The sequence below is a fragment of the Engraulis encrasicolus genome, chromosome 12 (genome assembly GCF_034702125.1).
Source record: "Engraulis encrasicolus isolate BLACKSEA-1 chromosome 12, IST_EnEncr_1.0, whole genome shotgun sequence".
NCBI lineage: Eukaryota > Metazoa > Chordata > Actinopteri > Clupeiformes > Engraulidae > Engraulis > Engraulis encrasicolus.
In genome coordinates, this window is record NC_085868.1 from 47365817 (window position 1) to 47383784 (window position 17968).

Here is a 17968-nt window from a genome sequence, read left to right on the forward strand (position 1 = left end):
AAGTCAAGACATTCATTGCTTACAACCATGTCTTTACTATAATAAAAACTCAGCATCTTAAACAATTAAATTCTATACATAGTATGCAAGTATTTTACAAAATTGTGGAAACCAGCTATGTTTTGATATTTTGTTATTCAAAGTACAATCTTAAAATGTTACTGGCCCGTGCCTCAAATGCAATGCTTCGTCTGCCTGTCTTCTTTCCCCCTGACTGCCTATCGTCTGATTGAGCACAGCCAAGAAATTCTGGTATAAACGTATACAAGGGTTCCATCTAATACACGTGCCGCACAGTATACCGGAAAACAGTGAGAAAGCCCATTCACACACCAAATTAAAAGTAAAGCCCCTAAAACACAGTCAGATATCACCACTACCCCTTTTAAAAGGAACAGTACACAATTTCTGGAAATTTGCCCTTTTAGTTGAGTTTTCCCCTCTCCTTCCAGCCACTCTTCTGGGGCTGGTGATATCACTCCTGGTGCCAAGCTAGCATGCATCCTTAAATGGAATGGGACCATTAGCTGCTAGCTAGTACCATTCGGTTCAGTGATACACGGTAGCTTGGAGGTACAGTACAAGCTGCATCACCAGAGTCAGAGCATGACTGGAAGAACAGGACAAAGGTAGAACTCAATTATTTAGTTGAAGGAGAGGACACACTCCGCACACTTAGAATCCTTTTTGTTGTGTTGGAAAAATGAAAAAATAGAACACAACTAGGGATGCACGATGTCAAAAATTTCGGCCGATACCGATATCCGATTGTGATATTGCGGTTTTGGCCGATGACCGATATTAACCGATACCGATGTTTTTCTTTCTTTTTTAAAAAAAAAAAAAGAGATGACAATGATGCAAACAGTCAGAATTTTTTAATGTCGTCTTATTTCCAAAAACACTTTTTAACTCCCTGTGATAATCAGATAAAAAATAGAGACAAAATAGAAGACAAACAGTGAAAGTCATCGTCAAGTCCATTCTTTTAGAACCGTAACATATAAAAAAAAACATCGTCGTTAACATCGGGCCAGTTTTACCAATCAGACCGATGTCCGATGTGTTGAATATTGGCCGATATCGGCCGATACCGATACATCTGGCCGATACATCGTGCATCCCTAAACACAACCAAAAGGATTCTAAGTGTGCGGACTCCTCACTCTGAGAACTCAATTATTTAACTTATGGGGAGGTTTAAAATTAGTTAATATCCAGAAATGGTGTGGTATCGATGTCACCAGAGTGGATAGTTTAAATAAAAAAGAGAGATGATTTACATACATGAGAGAAATCAATAAAGAATGGAAAATTCATGAATACCATGAATAGCGACAGAAAAAAAGTATTCTGTTGCACTTTTACTAACCTTGGAGGAAAGGGGGAACAAACACAATGGGGGTTAGCAACTTACCCTTTACATTTTTTTTTTGTTTTAAAGTGAACTGACAATAATTTAAGTAATAATCTTCATAGAGAGTACAGTACAGCGCCCTAGATCAGTCAGTACCTTTATATACTTCCTTTGATGTTTTGCTGTGGCCTGGCCCTGGTGGTTAAAATAACACAGCATCAGGAAGAGAACACAGGTGCACACTCCACAAACATCCTCTTTCTCTCTGTCTTTCTTTCTTGTTTGTTCAATCTCTCCCTCCCCCTCTTACTCTGTCTCTTCTGTTCTCTCTCTCTCTCTCTACTACCATGCTAGCTTTTGCTTGCAGCAGATCACAACGTGAACTGAAGCTTCGGTTCATGATGTTCTGCCATGTTGCAGAACACCGAGTGCTAGCCATGGACCCGCTTCTCGAGGTATCCTGACTGATCATGGTAATTAACCCTAAAATATCCACTGCCTCGCCTCCAGAAACCTACAATGGAGCTCAGAGTTCATGAGACCGAATGTGATAGGACAACAAGATGGGTTGATAGAATGGTTGACAAACACAGAGGAGATGACTGCTACTGTAGAAGTATTGCTAAATCCGTCGTTCACATGCAGCTATTATTACAAAAGAGAAAAGTCTTCACAACTGGCACAAAACACAATAAACAATAAAACCAGCATATCAAAAAGTTCTGTAAAAATACATCATGCTCAACATATTAAACTACGCTGTGCAAAAAGGACCCCCAGATATGAGGTAAGAGTGGAGAAACGAGCATACTGAGGAGGCAAAAGGCACAAACTGGCTCTGTGATTGTAAAGCCTGAACTGTGTTGAAGTCCCCAAATACGACATTATTACCACCCTTAAGAAAGAGGACTCTTAAAGGCTTCTATGGTTTGGGCCACAGTAGAACAACGAAAGTCCAAACCATTGCCATTCATCATACAGTAAAATAAACTAAAAAGCTAACAACAATACATAATAATACCATCAATCAACTGTTATCTTAACTAAGATATTTCACTGAAATGTCAAACTACGTACATCTACAGCAGTGTTTCCCAACCAGGGGTACGTGTACCACTAGGGGTACGCGAGCACACTGCAGGGGGTACTTGGAAAAATGAAAAAATGTATGGAGCATAGTCACATTGGGATATTAGAGCATGAGTGAGGGGGTACTCATGGTATGACAAAAAGGCTTAGGGGGTACGCAAGACAAAAAAGGTTGGGAAACACTGATCTACAGTACATCCAAAAACTACAAAACGCCCAGCCTTCAGAATAGCTAAACCAAAGATTCTCTATTCTAAATTCATCATATTTTGCATTTAAACCGTCTCTGGCTAAACTATGGAATAACAAACCATAGAATGAAAGATGACGAGACAAGACAAATGCAGAGATGACCAGTGATGGCTCAAATTAATTAGTTTGTAGACAGACGGCCAACTAGCATACAAAAGGTACAGGGCAACTCACTGCTTTCTTCCCGTACTCAGTCTTGGATACGGCGAGGGAGCCTGTGAAGTAGCAGCCGGGAGCAGTGCCTTTAGGGATCCTGTGGAGACAGGAAAATAAATAGACCAAACAAACAAAACCATTGAGGAGAAGGAAGAGGAGGAAAAAGAAGACATAAAAGAAGAAGAAGAGAAAGAAGAAAAAGAAGAAGAAGAAGAAGAAGAAAAAGAGGATGAAGAAAAAGAGGAAGAAGAAGAAGAAAAAGAAGAAGAAGAAGAAAAAGAGGATGAAGAAAAAGAAAAAGAAGAGGAAAAAGAAGAAGAAGAGGAAGAAGAAGAAAAGAAGAAAAAGAAGAAGAAGAAGAAGAAGAAGAAGAAGAAGAAGAAGAAGAAGAAGAAAAGAAGAAGAAGAAAAAGAAGGAGAGGAAAAAAGAAGAAGAAGAAGAAGAAGAAGAAGAAGAAGAAGAAGAAGAAGAAGAAGAAGAAGAAGAAGAAGAAGAAGAAGAGGATGAAGAAAAAGAAGAAAAAGAAGAAGAAGAAGAAGAAGAAACTGTGAAACTGTGATGGGGTACTGATCTCCATGAATATGCAACAGCATTAAAAGATTTTGGAAGAGGTGATGACGAAGATATGGAACTAGTGTGTCAGGGGTCGTTTCCAAAATATTATGCCCATTTTCTGGGACAAATGAGGTAGACTTGTAAGATGAAAGCGTCTGGATTCAAACCTGCTTAATAATTCTACATACTTACTGAACGAATGTCAGACTCCAGATACTGAACATTAAAAAAAAATAAAAATCTAAAAGACTGTTTGTTTTAGAAGGTGCGCACTTCTCCTCAGGCATGGCCACGATATAGGCCTCTGGTGAGATGGTTAGGGAGTTGTCATTTACCAAGTATTACTGTAAATTCAAAATGGCAGTCACAAAGGAGATCCACCTTTTCAAATTTGAAAAGTGTAATTTCCCCAGTCATAATGAATGCTTAGAAATTGATAGTGGTGGTATATATTCGTAAAAAAAGATAACATTTGTGAATGATCAGCATAGATTCTGAAAATGAACTACTAAAAAATGACATTCTCCAACACAGAGTTACATACAGCTCATTTTGCACTGCTAACGTAAGTCTAAAGAATGTTTTTAGAAAGGGACGCACTTCTCGTCTGGCAGGCCGGTGATGTAGAAGGGCTGGCAGGCGCCCGGGGTGAGCGTGAGGGAGTTGGCCTTCTTCTTGGAGAGCAGGGCGGCGCGGTGCGTCTCGTAGACGTCCAGGCTGAGTGTGTTGGACATGCGGTGCGACACCACGAAGGGCAGGTCCTTCAGACGCTCCAGCTCCGACACCTGCTCGTGGCGAACCTGCAGACGCACTGTGTAGTCGCCCTTCTCCAGTTTCAGAGAGTACTGGGTGATATCAAGCAGAATGCACGCCCGCACGCATGCACACACCCACCCACGCACACACGCACGAACACACACGCGCACACACACACACACACACAATGAAACAAAGTGTACAGGCTTGGGAACCATATGTACACCATATGTCTAACTACCTTGAAAACTATGATGAGAATGTTGTAATCAAAACATGACTGGACCACATTCTGTAAAAGTTCCATTTGAAAGATGTCTTCCTTCCCTTCTTCAAGCATTCAAATAACGGCTCTCTGTACACAATGCTTGTGTTACGTTACGTTAAGTTACGTTACGATACGATACGATAATACTTTATTGTCAGTCTACACTGAAATTGCACAGTTCATGTGCTGTGTTTTCCCAAGGTGACTACTAGTACAGTACCTGATGTGGATAAGCGTCCCCTGAGCCCAGCAGTCTCTTGTTCTGGTCGAAGAGCATCCAGAGCTGGCTGTCGAACTCCGACTCGTACAGAAGCTCGCACAGCATAGGGCAACTGGGCGTCACCTCCCCACTCTTGGGCTACGGCAGGAGAGAGGGGGAATTACAGTCACACATGCTACAGCGTAGAAATGATAGAATCCTGGATAAAATGTGAGAGATCTCTTGGCCTATGACGGGAGAGAGGGAAATAACACTCACACAATTACGGATGCATAAATATTAGATAGATAAACAAACTAGGGATGGCACAAACCGCACCGAAAAAACATGTAAAACAGAGATTCTAGGAGTATCTTATCCAGTCTCTCTGATTAAAACATTAGCTTATAAGACCAAATCAGAGGATGACACAATTAAAATCACACCATTTTCACATTATAAGCCAATACAAACCATATGTAGGATATTTAGTGATAAGTCCGATTCTATGAGCCAGTGCACCATTTATCATGAACTAAAAAAAAAGAACCGTAGAGAACCGAAAACCGTGACCTTGACACCGCGATATGAACCGAACCGTGAATTTTGTGAACCGTACCACCCCTAAAACAAACAGAATAGACTGGACACCTCCCCACTTTTCGGCTATGACAGAAGAGAAACACATTGGTCACATAATTACTGCTGTATACATACATGACATGGAGGGGCAGACAGACAGACAAACAGAATAATGGTACATGCAATACATAAATCAAAAACAAGATTAGACTTATCCAGATAATCCTACCTCTATTATTTACTTCACTTTGTCTTTTGATAGAACGATAGACCGGCAAAACAACCGATAGAGAGCTAGATAGAGATGCCCCACAAGTGCTCGGGGTGAGGGCTGTAAAAAGTAGAGGCACACGGCCACAGATGACACACCTGGTGGAAAGTGTAGGTGAGAACGATCTCATACAGCTGCCGGTTGTTGGGAAGCACATCACGAGCACCCAGAGCTCTGGTCTTGGCACTAGTGGGCCTGAGAAAGCAGACAAAACAAATACATAGAATGAAGTCTTGAGGTGAAATGAAAGTGGCCTCATCATCAATCCCATCATCTGTTTGTTAATAAGCTTTGTAAATAGTTGTTTGCTTCTGTTCACTGGCCATCTCAAACTGACACTGTTTATTTGAAGGAAAACTGGTTAAAGAGCTCAATCTTCAACCCAGCCCATTACACCAATTAAAACGAGTTATTATTGCTTTTATTAGTGAGTAGACATGAATACACCTGGTCAGTGGTTCTTAACTGGAATAGTCTTGGGACCCACAGTTTTCCATATCAACATGTTGTGACCCAATTTTTTGTCGCACCATCGGATTCTACAAATAACCATGAAAAATGCAACCATCTATTTGAGAATATGCACCAGCATTTGCATTGTATGCTGACATGTCTATCAACTAGTGGAGAGTGGTATTAACCATGTTTCACTCAGTCTTTGACAGCAGTCATTTATTCAATCCCGTGTCCTTTTTCTCAGTGACAGTAAAAGGCCGGATTCATACATTTCTATTTTTGAACGTTTTTTTGGGGGGGCTTTTGGGGCTTTATTATTATAGGACAGAGTGAGAGTAGAAAGGAAATGACTGGGAGAGAGGGATGGGGCAGGGTCGGGAAAGGACCCCGGCCGGACTTGAACCAGGGTCCCCATGGGCAATGTACGGTAAGCCCAAATGTGGGGGGGCTTAGCGCACTGCGCCACAGCGCCCCCTGGATTCCTACATTTGTACATCACAGGTGGCCCCCGTCTACAGTACCTGAGAGGCTGGACCCAGTTCTTCAGAGTGATGCTGGGTGAGACGTCTTCATAGCGCAGTGGTGACGTCACCTCAAATGAGGAGATCCCTTCAGATGCATGCTGGGAGGCAGAGGAAAACACATTAAATGGCATCATATGACATTACTCCGGCTTACAGAAATAAAAAGCCAAAAGGCTCATTCAAAAATGCATCCAGGGGACTAAAATGAAATGGAGCAATGCTTTTCTGTAACCATAGCCTTTGCTGTGCAATCCAGACCAAGTCTTGAACCCACAACTTTACAACAGCTCCGCTTTGAGAGGGAGGCATGCTACCAAGTGAGCTCAGATCTGGAATTTTCACTCAGACAGCAGCATCTTTTGGCCACTGCTACACGGCAAGCAATGCTAGCTGGTCTTGTTTCACTTGGGTACAATCATTCACATTGCCGAAGGAAGAAGGAAATCTTAAACACTGGACCTTTAATATATCAAATGTCTACTATCTTAAAGGGAGATATGTTAATATAAACTCACAATGTGCAGGTAAGAGTGAAACTGGATCATTAATAGAAATACGTCGTCCAACACTGCTTAGACAAACTCACAATGTGTCGGGGTACGTAAAACCTCATTGGATTTTTTTAAAAGGTTGATATGTCCCGTGTCGTAAAAATTCACGATGTGCAGGAAAGAGTGAATATGCACTATTCAAAATAAATACGTTCAAACACTTTGTTTAGACAAACTCACAATTGTATTTTTTACTGTAAAAATACGTCCTGACTGCGCCATAAACTCACAATGTGCAGTGAAGACGGAGTGGTCGTGAGGCCGTGGAATGAGATGGTGTAGTCGATGTTGACGTCACCCAAGCTGGCCCACCATCGGGCTACACAGATCTCCACTGTCCTCCCTGGCTTCAGAGCCACACACACACAAGCACAGATATTAGCACACACAGAAACATTTTGTGTCACTTCATTCAATAATGGTATGTATCAATATTTACCAAATGAAAACTATGACCCATTCACAGATACAATAGCCAAAGTATCAATAAACAAGCACAAAAAAGTAAATTAATCAATCAATTAATTATTAGTTTAATTTATTTGTTACATGTAATTATTTCATTGAAATTAACGGAAAAAAAAGACAGGAGATCAAAAAACATACCAAGACAGGGAAGGCCTCTGTGAGAGAACCCTTTTCCAACAATGAGGAGAACTTATAGAATTCGTTGGCTCTGTATGCCCTCTGCTTGACCAAGTGTACAGCGTGCAGCACAAATTTAGAAGACACATCTCCTGATTGGGACGTTAACGTGATTTCTGCAAAGGGGGAGGGAATGAAGGATTACATGAAGTGAGATATGCTTAAATTAAATATACATGAATCATATACTTAACTCTCCCCATTCTATAACTTGCAAAGAGTAATGTGTGCAAAATTGGAATAAGTGATAATCTGTTAAGCTGGTGAAACTTTTCCTGCTGCTATGAACATATAAAACAGACATGTGCTCGTTCACACACACGCACTGACACAACACACTGACACACACACACACAAGCCCCTCCACACCCACACACACACACACACACACACACACACTGACACACACACACACACACACACACACACACACACACACACACACACACACACACACACACACACACACACACACACACACACACACACACACACACAAGCCCCTCCGCACACACACACCTGCCCATGAAGCGCCCTGAGGTACAGTGATGAAATGGCGGCGGATCTGGCCCGGTTTGAAGTGGACATCGCTGAAGGAAACCTCTGGACTGTGACCACTTGGGACCCTAAACATGAACACAAACACACCATGCGTTACGCTATATAGACACACAGAAGGCCTCATTTACTGGTAACATACTTTATTATACAGACTCACAGAGGGCCCCGTTTATTGGTAACATACTTTATCTTAACCCATTGACGCCTAAGATACCTGCAAAAAAGGGTGCTGAATGCCTGAGCCCTTTTTGAGAAAATCTGCCTTAAGCCTATAAAAATCTAAATATCTCAGCTTCTGACGCACATAAAATTATGCATTACGTTGCATTTAAACGTTAAGGCCCTCATCTTTCATTAGGATGTGTTCACTTATCTCAAACAAACAGAGATGTTTAATAAAGTTGTCTCAAATCTCATGAGCCTGAATGTTGCGTAATGCAGCTCCAGGCGCCAGGGCCAATGTTGCGCAATGCAACATCAGGCACCAATGGGTTAAGGTGTCTTTGAAAATTTAAAGATCATTTACTTGACATGGGGACAGCATAATTACATCGAACAATGCAAAATATACAAGAGTCATTGTAGCCATGAAGGCCAAGACCTTTGGTGCAACTTCAAGTCTCAATAGTTTTGGGCAGGGTGCGCACATCCAAAAACACTTTTTCCAGGTGCCAGACAAAAGTGTCAGATAGTTCAAGGGTGATCGAAATGTTGCTTTTTAAATAATAACCTTTATTTTTCTGAGCTTATTGGGAGTGTGTAGGCCTACCTCCTTCAACTAAGCAACTATTTAGTCTCAACATATATAATATTATGTACGGTACTTACAGTGTGCTACATACCTAACTCTAAACACAGCACAGCACATGTACATAATGTTACATGATATTAACTACTTTGCTGTACACTGTAGCTAATGAATCTGACGGGGCAGAATAATAAAGTGAATTGGAAATTATTTTACAGAAACATTTTCCAACAGTAAATTATAACTGATGACGAGCATAAAACCCTCCAAACATTATTCCCTACAAACATAAAAGAACTGGAGCACAAACTCCACCCCATCTTACTTCATAGGAATTATGACTGTGATGGGTACTCTGAAGAGAGGGCCTGCGCTGGGAGCCGTCGTGTCATAGCCACACACCTGAAGGACAAAAACACAAACACAGCCATTAGCCAGAAGACATAGAGTGCATCTTAATATGGGACCTTGCCTCCTCCACTTGCCTCCTCCACTCGCTTCTCGTCATGATGACATCACTGACAACAGCATTATATTTCAATATCTTGCAAAAGATCAATTGTAGAGTCTTTTTCTCGTGTGCAATTGTTATGGTGAATGAAAAACAGTCCCTCAAAAGTTGTTGTGGCTAGGCTGACAGCTGGGAAACTTTATCGTTTTCTCCACGGAGGAGGGGCCAGGAGGCGGGACGAGGAGACAAGCACAAGTGGAGGAGGCAAGGTCACATATTGGGATGCACCCATAACTTCACTCTACCACAAGGGGAACAGAGCTGCCACTCCACGGCTCGAACCCAGACCTTCTGAGAAACCTAACTGGGGCTCTGACCGCTATACCAAAAGAGCCAAGCTCATTGGCGTGGCAGAACGCACTCACAGTCAAATCCTTAAAGACGGTCACTCCATCACATTCACAGTTGCGGAATTGCTGACCATTTTGCCCATACTGAAGAACACAACATATTTCTGTATGCATCACAGACAGTATTTCAAGAAAACATAGTCCTTTGTTCACTAGAGGGGCTGCAGTGCTGCAAGTCATACAGTAACGCAAGACTGCCACTTAGTGGTGACTCTCCAGACCCTACAGTAGAGGACTTTGGCTAGGAGGTGATCGACATGAGACACCCACTGCAGTCTGTGGTGGGTTGCAGAAAGCAAACACGTCTCAGCAAAGTGAGTGTAAGCTGTGATTTGCACAAAAAAAGCAAAACAAAATAGATTCGAACTTCTACATAAATTTTACTGCATAATATTTTTGCAAAAGCCTGTCCATATACAGCTGGTGAAAGCACAATGTTCTTATCAATGAGACTTTTTTTTCTTAATGTAAGCAAAACCAAATAACTTGTGATTCACAATGCAGTAATTTGACCTCATTATGAAAAAGGCGAATTGTCAAACAAGTTCTGTTTTGAAGTGAAGCTGATATAAAAACCTAGCGCAGGTTGGAGATAATCCTAGGCACTGATGGTTGAAATTTGTATACTTTTCATTTGGCGACAATGCCAACGCATTTCGTTGTTGCCAAATAAAAGATATAAAAATCGCAACCTGAAGTGCCTTGGATTTCCTCTACCCTGCACTGTTCCTGCACTGATGAGCACCAAGAAAAAAAGGTGAGCACCCTGGAGCACTCCAAAGTCCAGCTTGTTTTCTGATAAGCAACTTCTTGTAGTTTTAGACAGAAAACCATACAGTGGCGTGTGTGCCCACATCTGCCACCAGATGCAACACACCTGCTTCAAGTGCTTTGAATGGAAGATTTCAGACGTCACAAGAAAAAAGGCCTTCTCCATGACCTTATTATTCAGGGTGTCTACAGGTTTGACCAAGTCAAAATTAAGACATTTTAAGACTTTTCAATACCATTTTCCAAATAAAATTAAGACCAACTCGCGGCGTTTACAAGTTTTAGCAAGTCAAAATTAAGACATTTTAAGACTTTTCAATACCATTTTCCAAATGAAATTAGGACCAACTCGCAAGATCATACACAGGTTCAAATGAAGCACAAAAACCAATTGGTTATTTACATTAATGTAGCCGATTGAAAACACAAAACTATACACAATTAAACTTTACACTAAATAAAATTCAATAATGTGTTCTAAATTACACTACATGGCTACAACTCCCGATTTCCGTCGCGAAGTTCATCACATGGCTGACATAATTATTCCTCCCTAAATTAAGCTCCACAAATTTAAGACATTTGGGTTGAAAATTTAAGACAAAATAAGACTTTTCAAGGCCTTATTTGGCAAAAATGAAATTTAAGACTTTTTAAGACTTTTTAAGGACCCGCGGCCACCCTGTTATTGTACCTCTGTGTAGTGCAGGCCTTCCCTCAGTCCCTGTGGATCCACGCGCACGTTGACATGGCGACACTGGTTCATCAGCTCCAAGTGGGAAGGACAGTGTACCCACGATGCATTGCACGTGAGGGCCAAGTGCAGCTGGAGGGAGATGCGCACCGAGTTGTCTGCAGGAGACAAGAGTAGTCAATCACAGAGCTCAGAATTGCCTATTAGCCTTCTCACGGAAGACAAGATGAATCACCCTCAGAGCTCAGAGAATCACTTAGCTTGCCTCGAAGACCAGTCAATTTTAGGGCTTAGAATTGCTGAATAGTTTTCTCATAGAAGACAAGATCAATCAGTCTCAGTGCTCGGAACTCAAAAAGTACATCGACCCCTCTATTGATATTCTTCACATCAAGTATGAGTAAAAGCAAGATGTCTATATGCTTTCAATGCAGATATATTCTTGTAGCCATGACAGTCATGGAAAAAGTGAGTGCGGTGCCACACATGTACAACGAAAGATAAAAACTGGCAGCTTCTGAAACAAAGTTGCCCATCACTGCACATGTGCATGTACTGTACCCGTGTTCTCGGGAAAGACGGGTTCGATGCCCACGCTGTGGTCGAAGGGCGTGCCCACGTGGACCAGGTCCCTGAGGTATATGCCGCGCTGCTGGCCCACGGAGACGGTGAAGCCCAGATTACTGGTGGGCAGAGCTGAGTGCTGCATGAGGTAGTCAAACGCCTTGTCCACCTACCAATGGGACACAACGCATTCGTTTTTAAAAAAATGCACTTACAGATAAGTAGACACAGACAGACAGACACAGAGGCACACACGCACGCACGCGCGCACGCGCACACGCACGCACGCACGCACGCACGCACGCACGCACGCACACACAGTGCAGTAGATAGGCATAGCAGGTAGGTAGGTGGATAGAAGTATACCCAGAGTCATAAGAAATGAAAGGATGTTCACTAGATGGATAGACTAATAGAAGGGTAAAAGTGAAAAGAAATGGCATTAAGTCAAATTAATCTTCAAATGTTCATTATTGCACTATTTTGTGTGCAGTGGTCTTCATTCGCGTGTGTTTCTCTAACAACCAGTGAGTATGGGCTTACCTGAATGATGCCATGCCCCTGTGCAAAGGCCTCAATATCCTCCACCTTCTGAGCAGTATTCTCTAAAGCTCGCCTCACCGCTGGAACGGAGGGACGGACGTCATTCTGCTTCAAACCTACACACACACACACACACACAGACACAGACACAGACACACACACACACACACACAGACACACGGACCCAGACACAGGCACAGGCACGGACACAGACACAGGCACAGACAGAGAAGCATATTAACATACAGACTCCTGCTATAGCTGACAGTGAGACTCACTGACTTAAGGTTTATGAATATAAGAAGGGGAAATGAATTATCAAAAGGGTCAAGATATTAGCAACTGCAAATTGCCATCGGTCTACTGCTCAATTTACTGCTCAAGGTGTCAAATGTCATTTTCTGTTTGTGTGTGTGTGTTTATCTATGATATCTGTTTGCCTGTGACTAACCTGAAAGCACCAAAGAGATGCCATATCTGGCATTTGGGAAAGACATGGGATACCAAATGCTATTATGCATATGTGTGTATGTGTGTGTGAATGTGTGTGTGTGTGTGTGTGTGTGTGTGTATATGTATTTATGCATGTATGCTGCATGAATGGCCGTCTACTAATTTGTCGCCAACCTGAGAGCACCAGCGCGATGCCGCCGCACGCGTTCGGGGAGGACATGGAGGTGCCGTTCATGAGCTGGGTGCCCCTGAGGGTCCAGTTGGGGACCGAGGCGATGGCTCCCCCCGGGGCGCTGATGCTGACCCCCAGGGCACCGTCGGTGCTGGGACCCCTGGAGGACCAGGTGTACTGGTTAGGGGGCAGCTTCTCCCTCAGAGAGTACTCGGCCACCATCATGTCAGGGGTGACGTACGCTCCAACACCTGCTCAGAGACAGTACGTTTTAACATTACATAAGTAGAAATCATTTATGAAGCAAGTACAACACTAGAACATGTATTACATAGATGTTACAACAGTTATTCTATTGTACCAAATGAGGTAAAGACACTGTAAAAGCGATCTGTTAAAATGGACGCAACCAGTTACAGTCCCTGGAGCAACATGGGGTTATGTGCCTTGCTCAAAGGCACATTGGGCACTTGCCTCATGAATCTCTATCAGGTAATGTTTTTTTTTTTTTTTTTAGAAGACTTTGAAAAAGAGGTTTAACTGACCAATCACAGAGCTGGTGGTTCCTCCTGGGCAACCGACGGTGGAGAGGCACGGGCCGTTGTTGCCAGCGCTAGACACGAACAGGACGTTATGCTTCTGCACCGCCTCGTTGATCACTTCACAGATCCTCCTGAAATTCATTCATTTAAAAAATGTCATTCATTTTATTTTGCGAGGACGGCACACGTTAGTAAACATGAAATAAATAAATAAATGCGCCGTCATTGTTATCATGCAGGGCAGTTTCAAACGAAGTTCATTGCCTGGATTTGCTGATTACCATAACATAACTTGACTATTGTTCTTAATAGCCAGAATGGAAAGAACTTGTACATTATGCGACTTGAGAACAATTTGAATAGGGGCATCTCACCCTGAGTTTGGCCAGTGTGTAGCTTCACCATAGCTGTAGTTCACCAAGTCGCATTTGTAGTTGATTACTTCGATCATCTGCAGAAAAAAAGGAATTGTTTTCATTTCGTTTTAAAGACACATAACCTAAAAAATAAAAATGCAACTTATTTTTACTTCATCATCGCAATCTTAGTCCTACTAAACATGAGAGAACATACTGTAGCTTAAGAATGTGCAGTGGTACCAGTGTACGCCGTAACACTGCTTGAAAAGACTTCATTACCATAGTAGTACACTACTACAACATTACACTGAGCTTTTAGTAATACTTGGCACTTGATCATTGCCCCTCTGATAACAGCGAGTAACAAACTCGGAAGAGAAGAGCACGTACCGCACGAATAAGGCCTGTCCCTGTTTCCATGGTGCTGAGGCGGGTGTCCCCGATCTTCACGGCCAGGATCTGAGCACCTGGCGCCACTCCGTTCCTCTCGGGCTCGTCTGGAAAATGGCCGGCTGCGATACTTGCCACGTGCGTCCCGTGAGCACCTACGCACGCAGAACACCATTAGTAATATGTTACAATGATTGCATAAGGACTAAAGATCCAACCAGCCATGCTTTAAACAGTTTTAAGTCAGCAAGGTGTAGCCTAAGGAAGTTTGCACCTAATTTCACATGAATTGACGCCATTTAAACAGTGCTGCATTTACAAAGTGTTGAGCATGGCAGAAGACTTGAACCTTTTCACCAATCACATTGATGGTTGATGCTCCAGACTTACCCCCACTCGTGACGATGCACAGTGTGTTTCCCTCATCATAGATGTTGACTGAGTAGTTCAGCATCTCCGCATTCCCCAGGGTGGCGTACTCCTGCCTCTCTCTGTAGGAGCTCAATACTGTGCATGATGCCAGATCTCCGTTTTCTGACGTATCTACAACAGCTCTGAAACAGACATACAAAAAACCTTGTCACTAAGTTTCAGAAGACATTGGGCATGGGGGTAGGAACTTCTAGGATTATTACACTCTCAACTATTGTCGTTTTATGATGCTAACTGATTGGACAAGAAAGACAGAAATCCTGACATAGAGAGAGAAACAGTGACAGATAGGAAGAAAAGACCAAAAAATAGATAGGACATGGCACATGGTTCTTACGTCACAGTTAGTGGCATAATAGGAGTATCACACAGTTCCCTATGGCTGGTGTGTGTGCAACATTAATATTAATAATTGACAGAGAAACAAGGTTGACAAAAAGGAAACAGAAGGACAGATTTAAGACAGAAAGACAGACCAGCAGAAAAGTCACGCAGACAAAGAGACAGACAAGTAGTTAGGAAATGAAGTCAACAAGATGACGAATATGGGACATCTATGGGACATCTATTACCACCAGGCCATTAGACTTTTGAATTTGCAGGACTGCTGAGGAACATTACTGTCTTATATGTTATCCATCTATCCTCTGGACATTTGTATTTGTGTGTGTGTGTGTGTGTGCGCGCGCTCGCACGTTTCAGAGAGAGACAGAGGGGGAGGGGGTGTCGAGTATTATGCACTTAATCTCTGCGGCACTTTAAGTAGGATGGGGGGCTGGGGGGGTCAAGCACTGGTGTCACTTTTACCTCTTATTGCACTTTACTTGAAAACCTGCTGCTACTAAGTATTGTACCCCAAACACAATTTCGTTGCCTTTTTGACAATGACAATAAATTCTTGAATCTTGAATCATCTTCCTCATTTACCTCCATGTGATGCCATCATGCCAGAGCAGGCAGTCGTAAACGGGCCCAGGATCGCTGTACTTCTTCTCTAGCGTGGCCAGCAGCTCCACCTGGGCCTGCAGCTCCTCCTTCAAAAGCTTCTCCATCTGCACACATACGGTGAAGGTCACTGCAACATGCGCTGGGTCACTGCAACATGCGCTGCAGAGATTCTTTAAGTATAGAGATATGCCAATGTAATAGGTTTCTATGGGCACCTAACATGACCAGGTTCAGGTCTGCCTAAAGGGGCGTGTCATAATGCTCCTAGCATTGAATAGAACAGTCCTCAGGTCTGCCTAGGTCTGCCTAAAGGGGGATTTCCCCCCCAATAATAGAACCAGGAAACAATGGGCCAATGGAACCTCTCTCTCTCTCTACTCTCTCTGATGCGCTGGGTCCTTCTCATTATCTAACCTCCAGTCCTCGCCCTTGAGCTTGTGCTCTAGTGCTTCACTGACGCTTTGCCTCCACGGAAAAAAAACAATGTTTCCTCGCCGTCAACCTAGCCAAAACAACTTTTGGGGACTTTTTCCCATTCAACATCCCGATTACAAATGAGAAAAAAAAGACCTTTGAATTATGCTTTTGCAAGATATTTTTTATCGTTAGTGAGGTCTTGTCTCTCATCACGGGGCCGCAGGCACAGAGAGGACAGGAGACTAGAGACTGAAATGGACCTATACGCTGTATTCAGGGCTCTAAATTAACACCAGTCAACCGGCCAAATGCTGGGGACATATCAGGTTGCCTGGTAGAAAATACCAACTTACTAGCCACTTTGACCTATTAGTGAGTGTTTGTTTGGCTAGTAAGATTAACATCTACTTGGCATTTTGGCTGGTGATGAATTAAGTTAATTTTGAGCTCTGGCAGTATTTAACAAGGGCAATCAGAGATGGAAACCCTGCGCCCTGGATCAAACTGACAGACGGGATCACTGCAATACCGAGATGTGATAACGTTTTGGATGCATGTGATTTGAGGACGAAGTGGGATACATGTTATCGATATTATGTTGATATTAACCTTCCGTCACTGACTCGAAATGCATGTAGCACAGATAGTACAGATAGTATGTACTCTAATTCGGATCACTACTAAACTGAGAAAAATAATAATTTACAGGAGAAGTAGGGCACATGTTTTTGTAGTGACACTTCTTTTTCTCTTCATAAAAACGTAATTTACATCATTTCCATCCTAACCCAATCTTCTTTAAACTTGTGCAAACAATTCAATAAGATAATATCACGATTGGTGGGTTAGACACAGTTTTCCTTCTTTGAGTGTTTGTAAGTGACTTACGTAGGCCTGATATGGACCCAAAGACACTCACAAAAACCTATTATCTCATTGTCATTAATTGAATATTTTTGAAGCTGTTGAGTCATTGAAATATTAGTGGTGTGTTTGCTGTGTCTATAACTGTTGTTAGGTGTGCATGCACACATGCCAGTCATCAGGTGCAGGATCAAAGCCACATCAAATGAAGTGAATGACCTCAAAACACGGCACAATAATTCTGATCCCAGTTTTATTACACAACGTTTCCACCCCTGTACAGTTTGACAGGTGTCACTTTTATTATTTCATATTTTATTATTTGTGGTGGGTCCCTTACCTGTGAAGGGGTTGGATAAGTCTGGTCGAACTCCTCCAGTTTCCGGCTGGCCTCTGCCTGGGCAGCTCTGTGACCCGGGTCCCACATCTTCTCTTTGCGCTCTTTCTGTGACACAGGGGAAGACAACAAAAGCCATGATAGGAGAAGGACAGGATAGTGTTATTCAGTGTTACTATGAGATGATCTGACGTAATGCATATACTGTAAGTTATTCAATAGCAATGCTGTTAAATACTTAAAGCGATACCGTCTCATTTTTGACAAAGTTTTTTGTGAGAGCCCGCACACCTCGAAGGTTTCTTTTTCAGCAGGTGCAGCTTTTCAAGGTACTTCAGTCTTCAATTCACACAAGGAAGAGCGCGACACACTGCTTCTTCACAGTTCCCCACTTTATTGATTTGATTGATATTGATTGTCTTTTATTACAACGAGAGGCATACTGGATCTTTACTTTGAAAAGTTTTAAAGGTGGATTAAATTAAGAACTGTGTCTAAATGTGATGTTATAACTTTACTCATGTGGACCGACTACAATGGTGCATTTTTTAACTCATGTAATGTATGGACCCTGATGCTGTATCATACTTTCTGACCTCCTTTTTATGTATACAGTATATCACGAAAGTGAATACACCCCTCACAGTTTT

The 17968-nt window shown here is 42.4% G+C and overlaps 1 protein-coding gene across 2 annotated transcripts in view; it reads right to left on the reverse strand.

The window, feature by feature from the left end:
* The window catches only part of tpp2 (tripeptidyl peptidase 2), a 32289-nt gene that overhangs the window by 10054 nt on the left and 4267 nt on the right, over positions 1–17968 (reverse strand). Inside the window, exons 4-23 of one of the 2 annotated variants that reach the window (XM_063212298.1) lie at positions 17322–17426; positions 15680–15804; positions 14711–14874; positions 14321–14475; positions 13946–14022; positions 13575–13702; positions 13032–13280; positions 12405–12520; positions 11859–12030; positions 11298–11455; positions 9297–9373; positions 8182–8288; positions 7624–7778; positions 7248–7364; positions 6464–6564; positions 5585–5681; positions 4655–4792; positions 4011–4255; positions 2873–2951; positions 1514–1552 (exon numbers count right to left, since the gene is read on the reverse strand). In XM_063212298.1, the coding sequence (XP_063068368.1) occupies positions 1514–1552; positions 2873–2951; positions 4011–4255; positions 4655–4792; positions 5585–5681; positions 6464–6564; positions 7248–7364; positions 7624–7778; positions 8182–8288; positions 9297–9373; positions 11298–11455; positions 11859–12030; positions 12405–12520; positions 13032–13280; positions 13575–13702; positions 13946–14022; positions 14321–14475; positions 14711–14874; positions 15680–15804; positions 17322–17426 (2604 nt within the window). The remainder of the gene's footprint in view (positions 1–1513; positions 1553–2872; positions 2952–4010; positions 4256–4654; positions 4793–5584; positions 5682–6463; positions 6565–7247; positions 7365–7623; positions 7779–8181; positions 8289–9296; positions 9374–11297; positions 11456–11858; positions 12031–12404; positions 12521–13031; positions 13281–13574; positions 13703–13945; positions 14023–14320; positions 14476–14710; positions 14875–15679; positions 15805–17321; positions 17427–17968) is intronic. The other variant, XM_063212299.1, reaches the window with a different exon arrangement.